At 46.2% G+C, this 24178-nt stretch overlaps 11 protein-coding genes across 11 annotated transcripts; 2 read left to right on the forward strand and 9 right to left on the reverse strand. All coding sequences in view use genetic code 12, as the record gives it.

Annotated features, from left to right (window-relative positions):
• Positions 1 to 1205: 1205 nt before the first annotated feature.
• On the forward strand, positions 1206 to 2876 carry CJI96_0002267 (uncharacterized protein; the record flags this gene model as incomplete). The annotated part of the gene is made up of 1 exon (XM_029035784.2): positions 1206 to 2876. One exon carries the CDS (start codon positions 1206 to 1208, stop codon positions 2874 to 2876), a length of 1671 nt encoding a protein of 556 aa, XP_028891026.2.
• Positions 2877 to 3003: 127 nt separating this feature from the next.
• CAK1 (cyclin-dependent protein kinase-activating kinase CAK1) lies at positions 3004 to 3993 on the reverse strand (the record flags this gene model as incomplete). The annotated part of the gene is made up of 1 exon (XM_029035785.2): positions 3004 to 3993. The coding sequence occupies one exon, from the start codon at positions 3991 to 3993 to the stop codon at positions 3004 to 3006; it is 990 nt and encodes a 329-aa protein (XP_028891027.2).
• Positions 3994 to 4317: 324 nt separating this feature from the next.
• SSN3 (cyclin-dependent serine/threonine protein kinase SSN3) lies at positions 4318 to 5784 on the reverse strand (the record flags this gene model as incomplete). The annotated part of the gene is made up of 1 exon (XM_029035786.2): positions 4318 to 5784. The coding sequence occupies one exon, from the start codon at positions 5782 to 5784 to the stop codon at positions 4318 to 4320; it is 1467 nt and encodes a 488-aa protein (XP_028891028.1).
• A 253-nt stretch (positions 5785 to 6037) lies between these two features.
• ERG3 (C-5 sterol desaturase) lies at positions 6038 to 7129 on the reverse strand (the record flags this gene model as incomplete). The annotated part of the gene is made up of 1 exon (XM_029035787.2): positions 6038 to 7129. The coding sequence occupies one exon, from the start codon at positions 7127 to 7129 to the stop codon at positions 6038 to 6040; it is 1092 nt and encodes a 363-aa protein (XP_028891029.1).
• A 1772-nt stretch (positions 7130 to 8901) lies between these two features.
• HEM3 (hydroxymethylbilane synthase) lies at positions 8902 to 9978 on the reverse strand (the record flags this gene model as incomplete). Its single annotated transcript, XM_029035788.2, has 1 exon — positions 8902 to 9978. One exon carries the CDS (start codon positions 9976 to 9978, stop codon positions 8902 to 8904), a length of 1077 nt encoding a protein of 358 aa, XP_028891030.2.
• Positions 9979 to 11152: 1174 nt separating this feature from the next.
• On the reverse strand, positions 11153 to 13612 carry FGR29 (Fgr29p; the record flags this gene model as incomplete). The annotated part of the gene is made up of 1 exon (XM_029035789.2): positions 11153 to 13612. The coding sequence occupies one exon, from the start codon at positions 13610 to 13612 to the stop codon at positions 11153 to 11155; it is 2460 nt and encodes an 819-aa protein (XP_028891031.2).
• Positions 13613 to 13798: 186 nt separating this feature from the next.
• On the reverse strand, positions 13799 to 17119 carry RAD1 (ssDNA endodeoxyribonuclease RAD1; the record flags this gene model as incomplete). The annotated part of the gene is made up of 1 exon (XM_029035790.2): positions 13799 to 17119. The coding sequence occupies one exon, from the start codon at positions 17117 to 17119 to the stop codon at positions 13799 to 13801; it is 3321 nt and encodes a 1106-aa protein (XP_028891032.2).
• Positions 17120 to 17284: 165 nt separating this feature from the next.
• Positions 17285 to 17830, forward strand: NCE4 (Nce4p; the record flags this gene model as incomplete). Its single annotated transcript, XM_029035791.1, has 1 exon — positions 17285 to 17830. The coding sequence occupies one exon, from the start codon at positions 17285 to 17287 to the stop codon at positions 17828 to 17830; it is 546 nt and encodes a 181-aa protein (XP_028891033.1).
• A 30-nt stretch (positions 17831 to 17860) lies between these two features.
• On the reverse strand, positions 17861 to 19780 carry CJI96_0002275 (methylenetetrahydrofolate reductase (NAD(P)H) MET12; the record flags this gene model as incomplete). Its single annotated transcript, XM_029035792.2, has 1 exon — positions 17861 to 19780. The coding sequence occupies one exon, from the start codon at positions 19778 to 19780 to the stop codon at positions 17861 to 17863; it is 1920 nt and encodes a 639-aa protein (XP_028891034.2).
• Positions 19781 to 20500: 720 nt separating this feature from the next.
• CJI96_0002276 (uncharacterized protein) lies at positions 20501 to 21283 on the reverse strand (the record flags this gene model as incomplete). The annotated part of the gene is made up of 1 exon (XM_029035793.2): positions 20501 to 21283. One exon carries the CDS (start codon positions 21281 to 21283, stop codon positions 20501 to 20503), a length of 783 nt encoding a protein of 260 aa, XP_028891035.1.
• Positions 21284 to 22689: 1406 nt separating this feature from the next.
• On the reverse strand, positions 22690 to 23934 carry CJI96_0002277 (Elongator subunit ELP4; the record flags this gene model as incomplete). Its single annotated transcript, XM_029035795.2, has 1 exon — positions 22690 to 23934. The coding sequence occupies one exon, from the start codon at positions 23932 to 23934 to the stop codon at positions 22690 to 22692; it is 1245 nt and encodes a 414-aa protein (XP_028891037.2).
• Between the last annotated feature and the right edge of the window lie 244 nt (positions 23935 to 24178).

Here is a 24178-nt window from a genome sequence, read left to right on the forward strand (position 1 = left end):
GTGTGAAATTGTGGTGCTGCAATCTTTTTGCCATTTTTTCTAGCTGCATCCAAGTAGACGTCATGGTTGTATCGAAAGTAGTAGCTATTTAAAAGAATCTTGGGTTGTCAAGGTTCAACAAGGAATGCGATACGACGATGTCTGCCTAGTGAAAGCAGATGTGGTCTTCACACTATATTTGTGGAAGCCAGTGGCTGAATACTACTGAACAGACTTCACTGCTGACTGAAAGCATGCTGAAAGAATTCATACTGAGGTAAAGTCAAGTCTATGTTGTGCTATTACCCATTTGAGGTAGCTGGGAAATCTCACGTAGCTCATATGAGAAATCCTGGTGTTAACCATCAAAAGTTCTAATTTCTCTGTTGAGCCTTCCTCGAAGTCTGCTATCTATTAAGTATTGTGAAGGTTTTTGTAATCATCTGGGTGTCGTTTGCGATCTCTGGGGTTTATTAGACCGTGCATTATCACGCCAGACAAAACAGTAAACGCCTTGAACCCACAATGGCCACGATAAGAAGTCCGAGGCGTATGATTGCTCAATCTGCAGAAAACAGCCAGTTTGCAACTTTTCCAAGCGGAAGTTTTCAGCGAGAATCATCGTACATCAGCTCCACCTTCTTTTGTGCCTCTGCCAAGCCCAGCACTATTTTGCATGAGAAGTTGTAACTCTCAGTGGATATCAATTTAAACACAACTAATGAAGGAAGAATAGCAATATGCCATCAGGAGAGATGCTTCTTATAAAATATCATAGAAAAAAAAAAAAACCTATAAATTCGATGGATCTGCCACTTCATGAGCCTTTGTTCTTGTGATGGTGGAGTAGCCAAGACCCAAGCCCGAATGATATTCAGGACGTGATGCCTGCTCCAGCCTCGAAAAATCCCAGTTAAAGTTCTGTGGAAGTCAAAATTAAAGATATTTTTCGATATTTCCACCCTCCTACAACCTCCCTTCTGATGTGTCGTTCAAAATATGGCGATCTCAAATATTTTGCAACCATTTACTCGTCTGACTATGAAGACGCTTCGCACCCATCAACCCCAAATCTGCCATTGTTCCACTCCGAATATTTCTTGTGCTTGAGTCTATCTCTGCCCCACAATTCATCTCGAACGCCGTGCAGCCCAGCAAAGTCTCTTACTTCCGTAAATCTATATAATGACCACCATGATCGCTAGTAAATGCTTATACATCAAAAGATGCAACGTTCACCATCTTCCTCTATTCTCAGAAGCCCGTCAGACTACAAGGAGAAGCCCACGCAATCGGTGGAATTCCTTGAAGAAGGTTATGGAGAACTTAGTTCTCAAGAGTCTCCATTCAAGGAGCATGAGTTGAAAAAGGGTCTAAAAAACAGACACGTTCAGTTGATCGCCTTGGGCGGTGCTATTGGCACAGGCTTGTTCTTGGGCTCGGGCCAGGTGTTGTACCAGACGGGTCCAGCGCCGTTGTGGATCTCTTATTTGGTGATGTCGGTGGTGGTGTGGTTTGTGATGAATATGTTGGCGGAAATGGCTGCTTTTTTGCCGGTGCCGGGAACGGGCTCCCAGCAATTTATCAATGACTTCACCGACCCTTCCTTGGGCTTTGCTCTCGGCTACAACTACTGGTATGGGTTCTCCATTCTTGTGGCGACCGAGATTGTGGCAGCAGCGATGTTGATTCAGTATTGGACAACAGACGTCCACATTGCTGTGTGGATCTCGATATTGTTGGCCATGATGCTTATATTGAACTTGTTGCCCGTGCAATTTTACGGTGAGGCAGAATTCTTCTTTGCCAGTATCAAGATATTTGCAATCACCGGTTTGATCATTTTGGGTATCGTGTTGATGTTTGGCGGAGGGCCAACAGGAGATAGACTTGGCTTTCGTCATTGGACAGGAGGAAATGCCTTTCATCAGCACTTGGTTCCTGGAAGCACAGGCCGCTTTTTGGCAACTTGGACTGCTATCGTCAGGGCAGGATACTCTTTCATTATGAGTCCTGAATTGATCGTGGCTTGCTCAGGAGAAGTTGTTAGGCCCCGCCGTATTATCCCAAGATGTGCTAATCAGTTCATTTACCGTTTGGCATTCTTCTACATCATTGGTTCGTTGGTGATTGGTATTATCGCTGACTCAAGAAGTACAAGGTTGATGGGAGAGAAGAATGCTTCAGCTTCCCCTTTTGTCGTGGGTATCCAGAATGCTGGCATTCCTGTCTTGAACCACATCATCAACGCAGTCATCTTGACTTCAGCTGCTTCTGCTGGAAACTCCTTTTTCTACGCTGGCTCCAGAACTCTCTATTCACTTGCAAAGAGAGGCTTGGCCCCTAGGCTCTTCACCAGAGTAAACAGGTTTGGAGTTCCTATCTACTGCGTTTTTGTCGTCTTTGCAGTCGGATGCTTGGCTTACCTCAATGTCTCTAGCTCCTCTTCCCAGGTGTTCCAGTGGTTTTCCAACATCACCACTATTTCTGGCTACATTTCCTGGATTACCGCCGCCTTTGCCTACACCAGGTGGAGAAAAGCCATTGCCTTCCAGGGCCTCGAGGATAGAGTCCCATACAAGACGAGGTTTCAGCCTTATGGAGCGTATTTTGTCATTGGCTTTGTCTCTTTGATTACCCTCACCAATGGATACGCCGTGTTCTTCGACTTCCACATTGGTGACTTCCTTGCTGCGTATATCACCTTGCCCATAGTTTTTGGCCTTTACGTTGGCCACCGCATCTACTCGTATTTCTGGGTGGGCCGCAAGAGGTGGCTCAACCCATACGAGGAGTTCGACTTCAGTAAGTTGGAGGCTGTTGAAGAAGAGGAACGCAATTACGTCAATCCAATACCAAAGAACGCTTGGGAGAAGGTCGTTTTTAAAATCTTTTAGATGCTATGAATATATGCTTTGTGATGTCTTTCACACGTAATATGTAGTGAATTATGCAAAATGAGTGTATGCTAAGGAACCTGGTGAAAGTAGACAAGACGGTGTCTATCTCAAAATGCTCACTTTACTAAATATGGTCGAGATTGAGTACTCTGTTATCGTACCGAGTCAAACCGCTGAACAATTGCTTCACAGTTTCGTCGTTGCATCTTGGCAAGAGCTCTTCCACTGGCTTCCTCGGATGCTGTGTGTAGTTGAATTTGACAAAATGAAAATTTTCACTAGCCATTTTCCCCCAATAGAGCTCGCTATCTGGGTCTGTGATGGTGGGCGTACCGAAGTTTTTGAAGAGCCCTCGAAGAAGCACGAAGTCATTCAACTGAGGCATCTCCTCGTGCTCGTCTTCTTCAACTTCTCTGTTTACCGGATGCCCATCATTCGAGTACAAATACAGTATCAAGATCCCAAGCAGCCAAAGATCTACCTCGTACGAGTAGTCAGTGACTCCAAAGCAAAGCTCAGGTGCCTTATAGTACCCAGTTGCAATGTCGCCCACCTTTTGGTCTGCAGGTTCCAGGGACGGCGGATAGTCCACCGGGTACGAGATACCAAAATCGCCCAATACGGGCACGAATGGCCTTTCCGAAGACGACTTGAAGAATACGTTGGCTGGCTTGATGTCTCTATGAATGAAATGTTTTCCGTGCAAATACTTGACCGCTGCCGCCAAACCAAACGTTATCTCCTTTGCCGCCTCCAAATCCAAGTTATTTCTTTCCTCTACCTTGTTTTTAGCAGGGTCCTCAAGACGAAATCGCATCTTTCTCTTCATGTTCTGCTTCATCAACAGACAGAGGTCCATCTCATAAAACGGCATCACCAACACATTTTCGTCCGTCGCCTTCATATAGTAGTAGTCTAAAAAAGGCACTATGTTGCGATGTTGATCTTCGCTTAGGCTCCGAAGAATCTCAATTTCTCGACGGAAATTGTGGGGTTCCTTCATAAAGTCTTTATCTGCAACTTTTAAGGCCACCACCACTCCGTCAGACAGTACTCCTTTGTAGACATCACATACCGGGCCGCAGTATAACTGCTCGAGGCGTTTGTACACCATTTGATGTTGTACAATTGAGTGGAGTCTGGGGTAGGGTGAAGTGAAACTAGTCCTTGATGTCGCGCTCAAAAAGGTGTACCACCAAATGTACAGAGTAGAGATGAGCGACCGAAAGGTTCTTGTATCACACTCAAAAGTGTAATTCTACATATTTCTTCACTTGTATCCAAGACCATGTATAGTGCTTCTACTTCTTACCTTGAATCCAAATGTTTCTTCCGCATTTTTGCACCCATTCGAGGTGCTCTTAAATCCTACAAATTGAGTCTTCCATCATGCCTTGTTCTATTCCTAATGCTAAGTCGTAATCTTTTCAGTCGTCAATTAGTTTCTCTGTCTCTTTCTGGACGAGCCATCGTCATAGTGTCTCTTGTTACTGAAGTTGGGGTGCTGAGCTGTAATGTCGATATCGTCAGTGAAGATTCTTCTCTTTGGGTATTTCACGTTCAAGCCCTCGAAGGCGTTCTCCTTGACAGCTGGAGCCTCAAGGAAGTATGGATGTAGAAGGGCATCATCAGCGGATATTCTAGTAACGGGATCGTAATGGAGCAAATCACGAAGCAAAGCTAGGCACCCTTTGCTCTTGCCGCCTATCATTTTGTACCAGTTACCAAGATTGGGCTGATATAACGTGCCTTTCAGCCCGAAATGCTGTTGAAATGCGTAATAGTCTGGATATTTGGGGAGACTGGGCCACTGCTCCACGGTTGGGGTACCAAGAATTTCAAAGATTTTCTGAAGCTGATTCTTTTGAAACGGGATCAGCTTTTTGTTGTTCATGTCGAACTTCGCCTCCTCACCCTTAAAAATAGGTCGGAGAGATAGCAACTCCGCCAATATACAACCCACAGCCCAAAGATCGATTGCAGGCGTGTAGTGACGGGTGCCCAAGAGAAGCTCTGGAGCTCTATACCAGATAGTCACCACCACTTTGTCACCCGTATATAAACTCTGTAGAGGATTGTTGAACTTACGAGCAAGCCCCAAGTCACCAATTTTCACCACGCCATCACTAGAGACCATGATGTTGGCAGGTTTCAAGTCTCGGTGAAATACCCAATTTTTGTGCAAAAACGTCACTCCGTTCAACACCTGCCATATGAGCGATTTTACTGTCTGTTCAGGAATGGGCTTCACGTCCGGATGCAGATGATAGTGGATGATCTGGAGCAAGTCGTGCTCGAAAAACTCGAACACCATGTAGATGGACTTGCCCTCAAGCATGATCTCCATGAGTTTTGTGATATTCTTATGATTTAGCTCTCGACACAACGACATCTCTCGAATTGCCGACTGCGAGATCCCCGTGTACGCTCCACCTTCGTGGTTGGCTCCCAACGCATGGGCCATGCTCAGATGGTTATCTGACTTGAACTTCTTGATAGCAAAAAGCTTCTGGTCGTCGTCTTCTGTTTGTCGATTTTCGCTGGCCACTTGCCTGGCCATCTCATTCACATCCTCGGTGCTGCCATTGGTTGCGGTTCCTCCCTTCAGCTTCGCCTTATACACTTTTCCGTATGTTCCTGCGGCGATGTACCCAATCACCGTATAGTTCAGAAGCACCAGGTGCCTCGAAAGATCTTTCCTGTGTTTGTATGGACCCAACGTCAAGATTGAGCTCAGCGCCATCATCGTCGGCTGCGGTAGTTGCATCGAGGGAGCTGCTGGTTGGCTGGTGCCTTGGTGAGCGGTGTTCTGCGAGTTGTATGTGTGAGAGTATGGTTGAGAGTAGTTACCCGCTTGTGCTGACCCGGGTCTGTTGTTCAACCGGGACACACCGTGTGGATACATGTGGTGATGCTTTTATATATGCTTTTAGGGGGCTGGTATTGGCTTTCGACAGATGGTTCAGATTCTCAGAGGTGGTGGATCACTACGATAGCGCTGCAGACAAGTACCATTGAATTTGGCTGCGAAATCGCACTGCTACTCCAAGGACACTGCAACGAATATTGTCTACGGCTATGACAAGTATAATACTTTCATGTTCATTGTCTATGTCATTACCAAAATTTGATTGTTATTGTCAACACCACTAACTCCTTTAGTTCCCGTACTCCCTGTCATCATCCTTGCCCTCGAGCTCGCCTCTGATGGCCTCCATCTTGCGGGTCTGCTCGTTCCATACCTTCTTCTCGGTGTCCTGATTAGTGTTCTTAGCGAACAAAGAGTCGTCGGGCCTTCTGTACGAGCGGCCCAATCTGTCCCACAACGTGGTGAATTGGCCATAGTTGTAGTTGAAGTACAAGTGGTGCACAGTGTGGCACGCTGTGCCATTGACCACGGGGTCATTCGACATGTACTGGCCGTCGTGGATCATGACGGTCCAGAAGTTAACGAAAGTGAACAAAAGCAAGTAGGAAACCTTGTGCAACGGGAACACCATGGGGTAGAGGTGGTAAGGTAACGACTGGAACCATCCGTCAACTGGGTGGAAAGCGTGCGAAGCGAATGGGGTGCAAACAATCCACTTGTGGTGGGGCTTGTGGAGCTTCTTGTACACGGAAGGCCAGTGTAGCCAGCGGTGGATGAAGTAGATGCCGCAGTCGGTGAACAAAATGAAGAAGGGGAACTGTAACAATACGGCTTTCCAACCGCCGGTGGACTCGTCCACGTTAAAGTAAAGCTTGGAGAATCCGTTGAGTTCTGCCATGAAGAAAGGCACTGTGAGAAGCACCATCACTGGGATGGCAGTAGTAGCACGCCAGATTTCCAATGACACTTGGTTCTTCAAGTACCTTGGGTGGTTGAAAATCTTCTTGTCAAACACAAAGAAATACGAGAAGGACGCCACGGAAAAGTAAAGAATCCACCCAAAAATAGCAGTGATAAAGAAGATGGAAACAAACTCTCTGATGAGATTGCTTCTTGAGAGAAGCGACGCGTTGGTGTATTCATCGAAATCGAAAAACTGGGGGAAGTGGCCGTAAACTTCGTCTTTTCTCTGGAGTTTGCCAGCCAACGAGGCCAAATAAGTCACTGGCGCAGGCATGTGGAGCCCCTGGGCCGGAGCGGTAGCGTTTTTGCTGCCAAAGTTGTTAGCGATATATTGAGCCACTGCTCCATCCTTGGGCAACGCTTTGGCGTAAAGCTTATCAAGAAGAAAGGAATCTGCGATTTCCAACACAATATCCATGGTGAATTGCAGTTAGTACTTTGGCTTCTGTAATAAGGAAGGAGGTGGGCTTTTATAAACGTTCACGTAGAGGAGGCTCCAGGCGGGTATTTACGGCACGATGCTTTTTTTTCCTCGTATACTGAAAACGAGCTCTAAACGAGCATCGTCCGACTCGGTTTCTTTGTTTGTATGCCGGTAAGGGGAACATTGTTTCGGGGGAATACACAGCCAATGTGGGGTCAATACTGGAACTATGAATAGTTTTAATGCTCTGGAATGCCGGTAAACTGTCTAATCCGTGCACTTATGGTAGATTAAGTCAACAACGAAGCTGGAGAAAAATAGTTCACGTGATAAAAGTCATGTGATGTGACAGCCGACCATGCTGTATCAGCTCACTACGCTTCTAGTCTGCCTCGCTTAGTGAGGCCATCTCTAAGCCCATACTATTGTATACGAGTCACCAAGTGGAACCACCATGCTAAACGAATCTCACATAAAACAATCATCCAATCATCTCTGAATAATATGACAGCTTACAAATCTATAACCTGCAGCCCGTGTAAACGAGCTCACTAGTGAAAGACACAAAACGTGCTAGCAAGTGTAGGTTCTGTATAAGTCACACAAGGGAGGCAAACAATTTTGTACTTCAAACAGACTTCACGAGGAGTAGATCAGTAATCTCGTTTTGTCCCTTTTCATTCGCCCTGCACGAGCTTCGGAATCCCATCGCTTTTTAACCATCTCCCATCTCCAAATGAGAACGGTTGCAAAAATGTCGTTGCTTGATCAGATACCCTGAGCACAAATACCCCACGACCAATTCAATACACATAAACTTTCTAAGCTTATCGGTGATGCTAGCTTGCCATTATAAACAAACGAAAGATTTGTGCCGTTTAGAGCCCGACTTGGCCTGTTCTCTTCGAACGTACTTGACCCTAGCTGAGTTAGCCACGACATTGTCGCTTGGGGAAGACCATCGATGAAGGGGAATCAACAAAGAGTTAGAGTATCAAGCTTTACAAATGAAATTTCAGGATTGTGGTCTCTAAACCTTTTGACCATATTTGTGTTGTAGTTCTCTTGCTTCGCAGCTGGGCAGAGATCTCCGAGTCTGCCTATATAGAGCCTCAATTCAATGGTGGGAAACTCTCATGGTACATGGACGCAGGTACATTAAATTATTTGACCAAAATCTGTTTATTTCATTGTTTTTGGTGTGCCCTACAGCCTCTATGCCCTTCTTCTCTGTTTGGGTGTTATTTGTATTTTTGCTTTGATAAGTCGTTTCTGCACGTTTATGGCTCTCCCCGAAAACTGTTGCAAATGAGAGAACTTTCACGGCGCCCATATATTTGATGCTACATAGTATCCATAATCTTCACATTAAGAATGTCGAGGAATGTCGAATTGTAAACGTTAAGCCGTTTAGCAGCTCAAGAACGCCAAATGCGTTTCTTGTCTACCACCTATTCTGAATATCGGCTCCTTAGGTTTACTGACCGCCTTCTACGCATGCTATTTCATCTGTTATTGTGCTTCCGTATGTCATATTATTTCATGATAGTCATTAGTACAAAAGCGTCCTAGGAAAAACCCAAATAAATGTTTGTAAACCAAATGCAAGTAGGCGTCGCAGCTCTATGTACAAATGTCGCTGCAACGTGCCCGTAGAACCCACGAGTGGGCCATCGTGCAAAGTTAATGCAATTATGATGTTGATGGCTGAAAGCCATCGATAAAAGAAGGAAAATTTCTGGAAGTATGCTTGATTCTGTCTCAGCTTAAATAGTGCTCACGTCCGGAGTGCCGTTGCCGCCGTTCAGTGGTCTTTGGTTGATTTTTTCGTAGTTGATGCTCTTCAAGATGTCTCTGCCGCCTTTGGCCACCAAGATCTCGGCGAGCTTCTCGCCAATCTGCTCAGCCTCGGCCTTGTTTCTCACAGTACCCTTGATTTCGCCTTCAACATACTGCTCGCCGTTCGGGCTCACAATGATGCCTTTGAAATCGAGCTCTTGCGTCTCTTCGTTGTAGTTGGTGCTCACGCCCAAGGGAACCGAGCAGCCGCCTTCCAAAACACGCATTAGCGATCTTTCAGCAGTGCACCGGAGGGAAGAAGCCTTGTGCTCCAATTTGCTCAACACCTGCTGCATCACCAAATCGTCTCTTCTGATCTCGACACCCAAAGCACCTTGCCCAACCGCATGGTACATCTGAGGAGCGTCTAAGCAGGCGGTGATACGGTTCTCCAAGCCAAGACGGATCAAACCGGCGGCAGCCAATATAAGACATTCATAAGGAGACTCTGGGTCGTCGAGTTTGGAAAGACGGGTATATATGTTACCTCTAACGTCCTGAAAGCGCAAGTGAGGGTAGTTTTTGAGTAGCTGGGCCGATCTCCTGATGGAAGAAGTGCCCACCACGGCGCCGTGGGGCAAGTCGTCAAGCAGCTTGTACGACAGCCCCAGCTTCATAATCAAAGCGTCGCGGGGGTCTTCACGCTCCAAAATACACCCCAACTCGAACTCGTCAGGCAAGTTTGTGGGCATGTCCTTCAACGAGTGGACAATCAAGTCCAACTTGGGGTACTCATCCACGGCTTCCAACAACAAAATCTCGAGTTCTTTCGTCCAAAGAGACTTGCCACCAAACGAGTAGAGCGGTCTGTTCTGGATCTTGTCCCCCAACGTCAGAAGCGCCAACACCGAGCAGGTCAAGTTGCGGTGGTAGTGCTCGATCTGCTCCTTGACGATTTCCAGCTGGATAACCGCCAACTTTGATTTTCTGCCGCCGATCTGGATATGGTTGTTGGGCACGGAGAGCTGGGGCATGTTTTCAGAAGAAGATGTGTTGTGAGGCATGGAGAAAAACTTGTAAATGGAAAACGTCAATTGGATGAGGGAGAAAAATTCCTGTCGAGATGCACAGCAGGAGGAGATAGGCGAGGGGAGTAACTCAAGGGAAGAAGATGTGTTGGAACGGGAACACTTTCACAACACAACTGATGATATTTTTTTCTCTTTTTAAAAAAATTTCAATCCAAGTATGAAAAACAGCCTTGGCTGGTGGGTTGCCGGAAATGCGCTCTGGGGGAAACCTCGAGTTTAAATGGGCCCCTGGCGGAAACGGTGCGCACTTTTTATCGCCTACCACAGGCTCCAAAAGCGAGCCAGAAAAGAGGTAAAGAACGGCCCGTTTCGCATTATCGTGAGTGGTTCGCGCTGTCTTGCTTGGCCCAACGGGCCACTGAGCGGGCGAGGATTATTCATATGGGGAGGGGGCTGCGTGCAGGTCGGACGAGGAACTTTCTTTTTGCAACCTCCACTAGGGCCACCGTAGCTCATCTTCCAGATTGGCTACGAGATTTTTGAAAACACCAACATGTTCTTACGAATGCGACCATTTCAGTGGTAGCTTTGGAATTTCAATATCTTTGTTCCTTGGCCCAATTCTTCCGACCCGGTGCGAGTCCGTGTCGGAACGAGTACGACCTGCCTAGTATGGACGGTGTACGATTACCCAGCGGGCTCAGCTGATTCAGCACTGGGGCCATTTGAGCGCACCCCAGCCAGACCGGGCCACCCCGATGCACCCGGAAACTGGCGATGTGTTTGAGGAAACACGATTTTTGATATTTCTGATGTTCCAAGGTATTATTACGGTGTCATTGATCTCTTTCTTCTCTGACTCTTCTCTTTTTTTTTTTCCGGAGATAACATTGTCTCATGGGTTCTCCGCGTAAGTTGGATTCCCTTGTGAATTTGATCCACCCATGACCCATGTGCAACAGTTTTTTTCGCAGCCATTCAGAGCCGTGCTGGAATGCTGACTACAGTACACTGACCGAGACACACTGCAATGATGTTCCTTTCCCTTTTTCTTTTTCAAAGAAACTCTCGTAGCAACTCATTAATTCTGGGTAATGAATGGCTGTGGAGTTGTTGCCTATGACCAGTAGCGGTCTCTTTGTTATGGAAATCACAAAGTTTTCAAGCTGGCACTTTTACTCTATGCTAATGTGTACTATACTATGTCTCAGACCGTGCCAAACAGCTCTTTTGAGTAGTCGGAATCTTCGTCGCTCTCCACCTCCGTGTCCAGTCTCTCGTTCACCAGTGCCTCTGTCAAATCGTACATGGCATTGCCTGCGCTTCTCATGTAATCGTTGCTGATGATTCTCCCGGGGCCGCCTTTCTCTTGTATTATCGCCTCGAGCTCGTCAAGTCTCTTCATGACGGCGGCCAAATCATGCTTACGCAGTTTCCTCTGACCCAGGCTTTCTCCACTGACTTCCCGATCTCTGATCTTCATGCTCTTTTTCCCAAACTTACCGTATCGCTTTCCCAAGTAATCTTCAAGGAACACCAGGTCCTCAGAAGCGTATCGAAGACCTCCGAGAGTATTGATGGACTGTTTAGGAATAAGATGCTTGGGAATTGACCTAGGAGCCGCATCTCTTGCAGTATCATTGTCGTTGGCACTGAAGATAACTGCGTTGGAGGCATGCGAGATTGCCCTTCCAGCCATGTTGTTGTTGGACGGCATTGCAAAATGTGACCCTCTTCTTGAATTCATGAGCGTGCTGACGTCCAGATCATCATCTTGCGCCTGCGCTGCCAATATCATATCGTTATCCTCGTAGAAATCGTGTTCCTTACTCAAGAAGGTGAAGTACTTCAAGTCGTGCTGCTGCTTCTGCAAAAACGACTTCTCGTCCTTCACAAGTATCTCGTATAAATATATCGTCGCAATTATAGGTAGCTTGAAAATACTCACGACACCGTTGAAAGCCATCAACATAGGTGACTTTTGGTGATGCTTTGAGTAATTGAGTCTCCCCCACTTTAGATAGATGATAAGGTTCGTCGTTTTCATGTACTCGAATTCTTCCTTATTTGTGAGAGTCACCTTGGTGAAAACGTTACTGAGGACGATGGCTAAAATGGTGGCGACAATAAATTGCACCAAGAATAAATACGCAAGTTGTACCACTCGACCCAAGTTGTTGTATCTACTCCAATTGTCCCATACTGCTGGAGTGAAGCCGAAAAATAATTTCAACATGCTGAAGGCAACCTCATACACTGTCAAGTCAATTGTGAGACTGATAAAACATAAGAAGAACCCGAAGATCAAAGAAACAAATAAGGAAAACATGGCTATCATATAGAGCGACATCTTTTTAAACGACAAAATCATCATGTTGAAAAACTCGTAGTTGTTGAAAACGGAAAGCAACCTCGGAAATAGAAGGATAGGAATCAAACTGAAAAAGTCATAATATACCACAGGGTTGAGCCTTCCCAGGCCAAGGAGCACTCTCAATACGAAGGAGACGTCAATAAGTCCCACTACCAAAAGATCGAAGTATGTCCAAATAATCTTTTTGAGAAATTTGTATTCGATGTGAAGAAATTTCTGGAGATTATCGAAGTTGAAACTCAAGGCCACCGTCCAGAACACAAGAGAAAAGACCTTGCTGTATATGGATTCGCCCATGTCCACCTTCAAGTTGTGTTTGTGACGTAGTATAAGCACAAAGAATAGGAACGTGAGAAATGCATACTTGAGATTGATGACGATGGATTGGTACTTTGGTACGACATGCGACCTAAAGATCACTTTCTTGATAGTCACTTGATTGTACTTGTAGTCCACGACATTTTTTTCTGTGTCGGAGGGGTCAGAGTTTGAGAGAGTCTCGTAATCCCTGTTCCTCTTGGGATTAGATCCACCCAAAATATCGAGCCAATTGCCATCGTGGCCGCTAGCCTGATCCATAACAAGAACCTCACCGTTATAGATATTCTCTAAAATATGCACAATGACAGGCTGCGACAAGAATTTCTTTGCTTTGGTGAGAATGGAAAGCTCCAATGTATTGAAGCTGTCCAAATGCTTGGTGTCTCTCAAAATTCGGCTCTCCTCGTGACCATGTCGAAGCTTCAAGGGGTCCACAAACAACATATTGATGCGGCTAGCAGAGCGGTACTCTCGAAGCATTCTGATAGCTAGCAACTCGCAAACGTTGGCTTTGGTGGCGAGCAAATCGTACATGACGAAGTTGCTCTCCATCTGTATCATAAATTCATAACGTAGTAGCAAAAGCACGTAAATGAGGTTTGTGGATAAGGAGTCAGCGCTCTGTTGAGCTCCTTTGTCTAGCAACACTGAACCGTAGTTGACGGCAGTGAAGTGTGGGGTGTCGTACATATCATACTGGCCAGAGGAGACCTGTGAGTTGAACACAGCGTGCAACGAGGATAGTCTGCTCATGTCCACTAGTTTGGTAACGAGTGGCTTAATAAGGGCCGTTCTGATCTCGGGCGTTTTCAATTGCTCATACTTCAAACTGAGCATCACTTTCTTATTGATGAGCTTCTGGATCTGGAAGTAGAGGTACTTGAACTCAAGATAGCGGTATTTTGTTCTGTTACCTTTGTCGGAAGCCAAACTGGTCATTCTGTGGCCCATGGGGACCCTGCCTTTGGACATTAGGTTTTTTAAACTCACTAACTTGATTCACTTCTTTGGTAAAGATGTCTCGCTACAGGTAGTGAGGCGCATCAACTTTTCGCACCCATTTTGACAAAAGGTAAATATCGATCAATCGCGGGGACTCCGAAGCTTGCTGCGAGACGATAGTGCTAAAAAAAGAATTTAGACGTTACTTTGACATGATCATCTCACCACCCGGTTGATAAAGTTGTAAGCTTTGTTGCCGTTCTCGTCGCCCAACATATCTTTTAGCTCTTGTCTGCTGAGATTGACAAAATCCTTCATGTTCTTGATCCTCAGGATAATGGTAGTATAATTCACATTAGTGACACCAGGAATACTTTGTAAAAGGTCAATGGCATCATCATTGTACATAGGTGGACCCTCGCTGGTGGAAATCGCTGGGTTCACTCCTTTGGCCAAGGCTTCTTCCACATCAGGTTCTTGCTGACTGGCCTTGAGCTCTAGAAAGATTTGTGCTGTTTCGTATGGTGAAGACGACCAGATCACCTTTAGCTTCGGGAAAGAGACGAGAAGCTCGGTTATTTTCAGCTGAATCTCTTTCTTTGAAATTTTACTTGCAATCGGATTAGTCGCTTTGTGTCCTGGCGGGCGTATTTCTGCAAACGGCTCGAATGAAAATGACTTGCTTTCATCGAACTCGATAAGCAAAGTGGGAATATCGTAATGTCTAAACATTTGCTCACATTGCTGATACAATCGTCCGCTCTTGAATGACCCAATCAAATCCGGAATGGACTTCCTCTCGATGCAAATTTTGGGCGAGATGACATAATCACCAACGGTAAGCATACAAGGTATCACCTGGATACCAACTCTATAGAGAAGATTCGGTAACGACGAACGAAACTCACGGGAGTCGACAATCACCCTCATCTCATCTTCCTCAGTACGGAACTTTGCACCACCAGCTATTCTTGTGTTCACGACCTGGGCTTTTCGGAGATGAAATTTCCAGTTATCTTGTTCCGTAGCGAACCGCTTACCCAAGTTTGCTTTCTCTCTGATGAGACTAGTAAAAGCCAGCTTTTCTTTCCTGATTCTCATCAAGTGCGTCTGTTCTTCAACCGAGGTACCATAATACATGAAGTAGGTTTTTGGCTCAACAGCAGTATTAGTGGCGTGGTATACCTCGACTCTTCTGATAAAAGCAAGATCAGGCTCATACATGATGATGTACAGAGGACATAGCTCTTGTAGTAACATCTCGTTGGTTGTTTCGTTGTACGTTTCGATGATCACCTGATTATACTTCTCCACATGCTCCAAGTCGACTTCCAATCTTCTTACGTGTGGAGGCTGGATGTTTTCAAACGGGTTTGCCATGAACCTGTCGTCCGCTTCTTCGTGCTCTCTGTCGACCTCCATCACCTCGCTTTCCTCGAGCTCATCGTTGCTATCGATTTCCTGTTTGATGTCCTGCTCCAAACGATCAACAATATCCTGCTCTAAGTCGACAGGGCCCGACGTCTTCTCATAATCACTACCAGAGTACAAACGAGCCACATTCGCAACAGCAGCTGCTCCTCTAGTTCTGCGACGCTTGCTTCGAGGAACATTGTTGCCTCTTGTAAAAGTCTTACTTGTATTGAGCTCGCCTCCAGATTCGGAGGCATTTTCCTTGCTGTCCTCATCGTCTTTTGATAGCTCGGTTGTGAGTTTTTTGGTTAAAGATATGAGCTCTTTCCATTGTAGATACTCACGCAATCTCCCTGCCATGTAGCTCTTGCAAGAAAACCATTTACGCCCGGTTTGCTCGTGCACCTTCTTTTTGGCCTTCGCCAAAATGGACGACAACTGCTGTGCCGTTCTACCTGAGGAGCACATAATAAGTATCGGCCCTTCTGTTTTTGTATTAGACATCGACCTTTCATGTATTATGTCATCCACAAGAATCACAAGCTGCTCCCATTTTGGAAGTTCCTCGAGATTGTAGACTTCAACTTTGCCTTGAACATTGCTTGCTTTCTCGATGTCATCTTCGACATTGCCAGTTGCCACAGTGACTCTACCGAGGGCCCTCTCTTTTGCATATGAGGTGATTGTGGTACCTTCGTCCATCATGAGCCAAGGACTCATCGATGTGGCATTCATCGTACCAGCTCCAGAGGAGCGAATATTGGTGTCTACGATACCCTGAACACGCTGGTAGAACGTTAACGAATCATCTCGTAAAAGACTCAGAAGAAGCTCCTTTAGAGTAGCCAAGTCGTAAACAAGCTGCTTGGAAGTCCACGAGATTCTATGCCATTGTGACTCGAGTGAAAGCCGAACACGAGTAACAAAATCACTATCGTGAAGATTCTCCACATCCCAATAATCGGTGTCGAGAGTAGGATTGTGCCTTTTGAGTTCCTGAAGACAAGCTGTAAGACATGAGAGAATAGCACTTTGTATCTTTGCCATTTTCGCTGAAAGCTTTACATTGACTTCCGTGACGGTTCCTCTTTTCTCTTGCAGGCTATGTGACCTTAGCATCAACAGAGATGACACTTCCACGTGGAAACGTGGCCATAGAAAGACATTGGTAAGTCGAAGATATTTCAACTTGCTTGCCAAGGGAGTGAAGCCAGTGAACGACTCCGGCTCGTCTGAGACAGCTTTAACAAAGCCCCAGTCGTTCTGATCTCGATACAAATTGACAATAAACGAATCGTTCAGGGTTTCTCTGACCTTTTCAGCATGAAGCAAATAAATGCCCGTAATATCCTGAGGCTTCAACACTCCAGACAAAATGTCCACCACTAAGATTCGCAGACTGATGCTAAGCACACCGCCCTTCATGTACATTTCTCTTCTTTTCGTTGTGTTGGCCAAATCAGAGCCCCTGACAGCACGCAATGCCGGTTCCCACTCACTTTCTGTATTCGTTTCGTTCCCAGCCACTGCGTTCATCCAACGTAGTTCCACTAAAAGGTCGTTCAATTTAACAATCTCTTCCTCACCAGCACCCAATAAAATCACCAATGACCTTTTTTTCGTGACTGTTTTGCCAGTCTCCAACGTCACCGACGGCAGACTTAGCGCAAAGAGCAAGTTGGCAGTAACGATTTCGCAGCCGAGGCCCCTACCTAATATTAGGAGCCCGTCTTTCGACAACATCGTCTCTACGATTTCCTGATAAAAACGCAACGGTAACATGCAACAGACCTCTCTGGACTCGTATATCGCCAAGTTCTCTTCCTTCTCCTCTCTCACCACGGGAATGGATCCTTCCTCTGCCTCTCTCATAGTCCGTTCATACAACGCCTTTGTTCGTTCAATTGATATCTCTGGCTGATTTTCCGGCTCCACATATTCCTCTTCCAGTCTTTTGTTTCCGTTATCTGTGGGTTCAGAATTCTCATTGTCATTAGTTGCAGCTTCTCTAGCAGCAACAATATCAGCGGCGTTGACATTGTTGCCATCATCAACGTCAGGAACAAAAAGAGACTCCAGCTTGTCGTCATATTCTTCATCCTCAGGCACAAACAACGAGGACATTATGGCCCTTCTAGCTTTATGGAGTTAAAATACAGAAACACCGCTTGCCCTGAATAAGGTTGTAGGTTGGTGATACCTGCACCGATTTGTATGGCAGCATCGAGCCTCCGCATTATCGCCAACCTACTACTACTACTACTAGTCCTGGGTACGCGAACTCAATCTATGACCTTTCGGCCCGAAGAGTATGCGAAAAAAGGAGAAGTAACTCTTACGCTGGCATTGACTTGCTTCGTGGTCTTTGTGGAGGACGTGTCTGAGTCAAAGGAAAAGCGGTTGGAAGAATGGAAGTACTATCATAATCCCAACAGGGCGCCGTTTGAAAGAATGGAACACGTCAACCGGCCAGTGATTTACGGCATCGACTTGGATGAGTCACCCGAGGATAAAGCGGCCAAGAAGATGTCAGCATCGGCGACGTACAAGCTTACGCTCCGAGATGAGAGTGAAAACTACTTCTACGCAATTGAAATCGACAAATTACCATTTCTTCACTCACAGGCCTCCAACACAGGTACGCCACTTCCAGTCCCATTGGGCGGAAAGCTCGTTCTAAAGTCAGGCACTAAAGTGTACAACGGGGTAGTCTGTCTCACGGCTAGTTCTTGCGAGTACTTGGGCCACGACGAGAATCTGTCTCTTGCAAAGCAGCTCAATGCCGGCGTCGTGGAGAAGTACATCGATGTAATGGAGAGGCAGCTCAACACTTAGACGTTAGAGCTTGTAATGTGCAGTGGGTAGTCAGTCGCTGAGCAATGTGGTCCACAAGACAAACTCGTCGGTGAAGTCGTGGTGCACCAAGCTGACCAAGTAGTAGTTGTTGTATATGTCGTTCAACAACTGGTACGACTTGGAATCTTTCCTGTAACAGCGAGCCCACTCGAGCCACAACAAAAATGCCTCTTCATTCCATGCTTTAAACGACTCGTAGTCGATGATGGTGGGCTGCAACACCTCCTTCAGTGGGAACACGCCCCAGGTGACTGCAGACTTAGTATTGCTATCTTTGCCTTTGCCAATAGGCAAGTTCAGCGAGATGTGGCCACTAGCATCGCCGCAATAGTATGTGATGGTTTTTTCTTCAACTTGCTTGGATATGCGAGGCAACAACTCATCTTTCCACTGCTTCTTGGGAATGAAAAACTCCACAAACAGCTTTTGGAAAATGTGTCCGTTAGGAGGACCCCAGCCCAATATCTTATCGCTTGATTTGCAGTTATTTACAGCTGGCTGAGATGCCAACGTGAACCAACCTCGCTCATTAAGCTCAAAGAGCTCCTCCTGAATCAAACCTGTTTCAGGCGAAAGCTCACTGTCAGCCCATGGGAGGACGTTGATTTTGTTAGATAAATAGTCAACGATAATTCTTGTGATATCGGCGGTAGACTCTGGATTACCCCATGTCTCTTCGACCTCTTTGTTCGTGTGAAGCTTCAAGTTTGGACCGTAGCCGTCGATTTCACCGTAAGCAGGAGAATTGGAGTCACCGAAACGACCGTTGGTGAACTCATCCCATGTAGCGTCCTTACCCAAGGCACCTTTTCCTGTTGAGATATCTACAATTGATTTTGGGTCTTTGGAGAGCGCCTTCGACACCAAAGCTCTCTTTGCGTCGTCGGGAACGGCGACTTGGTTTTCGTTGACAGATGATTTTCTTCTGCCGTTCTTCATAGGTGGAGCAAATTCCTCGTCGGAATCCGACGCCACGGCGTCATCGTGCTCCACCAGCTTATTATGAGAAATCATGTTCTGCAAAACAGGCAGCCTATTGATGATGGAGGCTACGGCCTTTTCCAAATTGAGCGTGTAGAAATGGTAGCCACGAATACGACCTTCTGTGCGCTGGTCGATCTCTGAAATCATCTTGGTCAACACATCAAGACCAATGGTCTTGACAGTATCGTCATCATTAGCGAAAGCATCCAACTTACTGAGAATGTCCCTGGGAACATTTGCATGCGACAACCTCGTGGCCCTTACAAACACTCTATATGTGGTGATGGGCATGAGTCCAGGTATTAGGATGACGTTCTTCAACTGGGGGGTTTCCCTGAGCAACTTTTCGTAAGCCACAAATTTATCAACATCAAAGAAAAGCTGTGTCACCACATAGTCGGCGCCAGCCTCGATCTTCTCCACCAAGTACGGCAAGTCCTTCCGTGGGTCCTGCTGCGAGGCATCTGCTCCCTCCACATGGCCCTCTGGGTACCCAGCAACACCAATACAGAAATAGTCTCCATGATTTTGACGAATGAATCGCACCAAATCCACAGCACTGGAAAAATCGCAATTGGGTGTCCAGTACTCCTCTGTCCTAGGAGGGTCTCCTCTCAAGGCAAGAATGTTCTTGATGCCAGCTGCTCTAGCTCTCTGGAGCGCATCCTCGATGATCTCCTTATTGGTGTTTGTGCAAGTTAAATGGAGGACAGTGGTGACTCCCAATTCCTTCTGGCACGTTGCAGCCAAATCAAGCGATTTTTCTGCCGTGGAACCGCCAGCACCCCACGTCACTGTGAGGAAAAGCGGGTTTAGGGCCATCATCCTGGATAATCTCGCTAGCAAGTTGCGGAAGCCGGCGTCTGTTTTCGGCGGGAAGAACTCGAACGAGCAGAACCGCTCGCCAGGGGCCAAGCTTCTTATTTTGGACGTCACCGTGGACATTACGAAGAAGTTGGGGGTGGAATAAGTAAGTGTAGATGTGTGTAATGAGAGCGATTTTGATGGCTGCGATTCAGAGTCGTCAGTGCAGGTGACTCGGAAAGGGCGCTGGGGATAAGTACAGAGGGATCGAGACGAATAGTAGGATGAGGAGGGAATTGAGGCGATATTTATGTGGAAGTGACGCTGCAAGACGCTTGAGAAATTTTCATTTTTGTAGGCCATTATCGGATTGACCAAATGGGTACATACAATAGTGGGTGAAACTGGTCTTCAAGTTATCACCAGGAAGGTCGATATGACTTAATAAAATTCCACAGTTCTGATAAGTGGCCGGAGTTGTTTATCAAGCTATTATGGTCTTTTAAGCAAGGTGCTTGCAATTACCCATCTTGATCATTCTCCAGAGCGGCCAGGCGTACATACTTTTCGCAGCCATTTCTGTTATCTATACAATGTATATTCGTGGACTCAAATAAGTGTTTCTGACTAGTATTACCAAACCAAGCCATGTCACAGACAGTGAAAACTTAAGTCTTTCACCAATTGGAGGATCATTGATGTGGAATCCTGCGTTTGACGCTATTCTGGTGCCTACAGCCTCTTGCAGGTGCTTGCCTTGCTTCCAACAAGCATCTCAATAAAATAAGTTTATTAACGAAGCTGTGCTTAACTATTGAGCCGACCCCGAGTGCGCTCGCTGCGTACCTTAAGAACACCTTCTTAGACGGCAGAGTACTCGCCACGATTACCGTTTCTGGTGAACTTCTCAATGATCTCTTTAATGAATACAGGCAATCCTCTTAAAAGATCAACAAAATTCTCCAACACTTCCTTCAACGCCAGCAGGAAGTCGATGGCGTTGCCCTTATTGTACTGGAACCATGCACCGCCGATGATGTAGATACTGAGGAAAAGTACCATGAAAATGAAGATCCACGTAAACCACCCCCACGACTCGCCATTATCGTTGCCACTGCCCGGGTTTGGCTTTCTGTTGGCCTTGAGACAAGCCTTATCCGATTTGATTGTCGTCGTGAGCCACCTGTTATCCCAACGAGACTCAAACTCTTTGGTAGCCTCTTTCTCCGGCACACACATGAACACCATGCTGGCACGAAGGTTGTTATCGTCGCCCCAAACGAGATCGTAATCTATGGCGAAACCTTCGTCGCCATTGTTACCCAACTTTCTTATAGCAGTCAGCGGGTTGTATTTGAAGTTGTAGACTTCAGCTAACAAGCTCTTGTCGCCATTGACAATGGTTTTTTTGCCACAGATGTCAGCGTCTTTATCGCAATCTGAAACCAGCGAAAGGTCTTCACAAACAGCAATCAGCCAGTCGATGGTAGTCTTAGAAGGAGGAGTGTTTCTCGAGTTCGACGCGGAGTATACACCTTTCAAACCTTGCAAATCGTATCCCTGGAGCTCTTTCAGCGAGCAGTCGAACGCATAGGAAAACGACGCATACAATACAGCTAGTAGAAATGAAACAAACCAGTTCATTTTATGTGCTAGTTGCAAGTGGCCGTTTTAAAAGTTTGTCAGACTCCCGGGTACACTTGATATGAGAGAGGCACGGGTGTCTGCGTTGAGATACCGATCCGGTCAATGGAAGTAGAATAACGAACAATGAACGATACATTTGGGATTGTCTAAAGCGTTGATTAGAATGATTGAAATCCCACAACTTGTTGTTAGAGAGTGGTGGTGAGAATTTGCAAGGAGTGCTGATGTTGACAGACTTTTCGCAGCCATATTCCCGCAATAAAGGAGGTGGTTTCTAGTATTGGACAGACAAGTAAGAAGAATAAATTAGCGTTGCATTTGGGATCCATTGAGTCTGAGGGAGATGCTGATGGTGCATTGAACAGAAAGTATATAAGTATCTCACGCCTGGATCCTTTCTCATGAATGAGAGAACGATTCCTTCGAAGAAGGAGCTCATTTGTAAAAAGCATATTGGTCATCCCGTGTTCGACTGAACTATGGCCCCGCCACTGTATTATTCATTCTGGCACAGGAATACGTACGGTGGACAACGACTTTTTTCCCCATTAGTGCTCCAACTCATGATTGATAATACACACCAACAGGCTCGCTTGATATAGGTCCATTCTGCGTTGGGAATCGATCACACTAATCAGGCTGGCTGAATAAATGGCTGCGAAAAATCTGGGAATATAGCCAACGATGTAGATGAGATTGATCTACACGTGTTGCCCCAAACTGTTGAAGCCCTTATAAAAAAAAAAAAAAAAAAAATCGAAGCAATTGAAAAGTTCGATCTCTCAATAAATTATTTCTTCAGACTCCCGTTTTCTCCCATCACTGCTGCAAAGCGTTGTTGTGCATCTCTAAAGCGCGTTTCGCTTACGCACAGGTATCACAATGCAGCAAAAAACAAGATAACTGTGAGAGTTAACAAAAAGAAGAACAACCGCAGAAAGCTGTAAAATGAGCTCCCCAAGAAAACAGTTTTCTTCCCCACAGCTTCTGAAATCGGTTTCTCCCATACGGAGAAGCGGCTCCCCAGATAGGAGGAGACAGATTGCACAGTTGGAACAAGGTTTTAGAGAAAAGAGACAAAAGCCCAACGAGCCCCAATCAAGTCCATCCAAGACAGTCACGTTTTCAGATATGCCCCGGCTTTCGACTTCGGCAACGACAGATACAACAGCGACAGGGACAGATGACGGCCCGCTGACTCAAGAAATACTAGCGCAAATGGCAAGCGCTTTGGATAAAGTAGCGACGACCTTCTCAACGACAGCAGCTCAGCTCAAGGACTCAAAAGAGACACAACAACGGACACTAGACGAGGTAGCCCAGCTTCGACAGGTTGTGCAAAAACTCCAGAAAGATGTTCACCTTTTGCTAGAGAGGGACCGGAAGAGCTAGCGGTGACTTTCTCAAAAATCAATGTTTTGCTTTGTTTGAGGCTCCTCTTCCTCGGTATCGTCCACTGGAATGCCCCATTCCTCGATTGCGAACCTTTTGCGTCCATTTCTGAAGGCATATTCTCCGTCCCTGATCATCATCATACCTTTGGCCGATAGAATAGGCACCTTTATGACGTTGACGAGACCCTGCTGGATTTTGCTCGGCTCGTTCTTATAAGCTCTCTCGAGTAGAGCTTCCATCTCCTGATTGAAAGGTTGAAGATAGACAACCCCGTCTGCAAACTGCTCAAACAACAGTGTTAACACAGATTCTCTAGGGTACAAGTCTAATGGGATAGACGCTATGAGAGCAGCGTTCTTGGAGAACGTTCTCAAGAGCGACTGCAATGAATGAAATAATGGAACAATGAACGTCGATGCCGATGCTGATGGTGGGTAAATCGACGGGTTGAGAAAACCAGGCACCACTATACGAACAACCTTGGCAGGCAGGTTTTCGATCTGCTTCTGCACAATCTTCCTTATGTGCGATACGATACTCTGATAATTCGCCAGAAGAGGTACAAAGGAAACCTCTTGAGAGCTGGCGCCAGGAACAAGACGCTGAGTGATATCAAACTGTGTAGTATAATGCTCATACACCGTATCATTGGGCTTCTCTTCCTCTGCAGCACCATTGCCCTTTTTCTGCAAGCCGTATCTCCAAGCAATCTTCAAGTCTTTGTCTGCCATATTCAGCACACTGACCTTCGAAGAGTCAGCAGCAATTTTCGCTCTTTTTTGTTCCTTACTGCCGCCTTTGTACTCGCCTGGGAGATCATTGATCCACGCTTCTGGAGCACCAACAACAACCACATGACAGAAACTCTTGTCCTTCTCTAAACGATCATGGAAAATCCCCTGCGCAGCGAATGCCCGTAGCAACACCGACGCAAAGTCTGTCGATCCAGATTCCTCCACTAGAAGTGAGTGGCCCAACGGGAGCCCTTGATGGGCTAGGATTCTGTCCAAGTCAGCACATCCCGTTGAGATTGTAGGGTCTGAGGTTGAAGATGAGGGACGAACCCCTGGGTTTGCCGAAACTATGTCCAGAGACTCTGGTTTCTTTGCCTGAGCTAACGTTGGAGGTGCTCTGTTCAATCCACCAGTGATGGGGACCCGCCCACCCAAAGGAGCTCTCCCAGAAACCAATGGAGAAGCTCCCATGGGAGTTCTGCCAGGAGCAAGCGGTTCTGCTCTTTTACGAAACGACATTTTAAAGGAGCCTATCTGATGGTATCTCTCTGGAGATGAGCCTGATGAGCCTTCAATGTATGCGGTGCACGGGTGTAGGTGTCACCTTGTAGACAGAGGCATAGAGGATCCACAAAACATGATAAGTATGGAGATTCAGGTTTATTGAAAATTTTAGTTAAAACAGGCTCCAATTGCTGGCCCTTTTGGTGTTGTCGTTGCGTGGAGGCTACTGAATGTCACCAAGCTATGCTTTTCGCAGCCA

The sequence above is a fragment of the Candidozyma auris genome, chromosome 2, assembly GCF_003013715.1.
Source record: "Candidozyma auris chromosome 2, complete sequence".
Taxonomy (NCBI): Eukaryota; Fungi; Ascomycota; class Pichiomycetes; order Serinales; family Metschnikowiaceae; genus Candidozyma; species Candidozyma auris.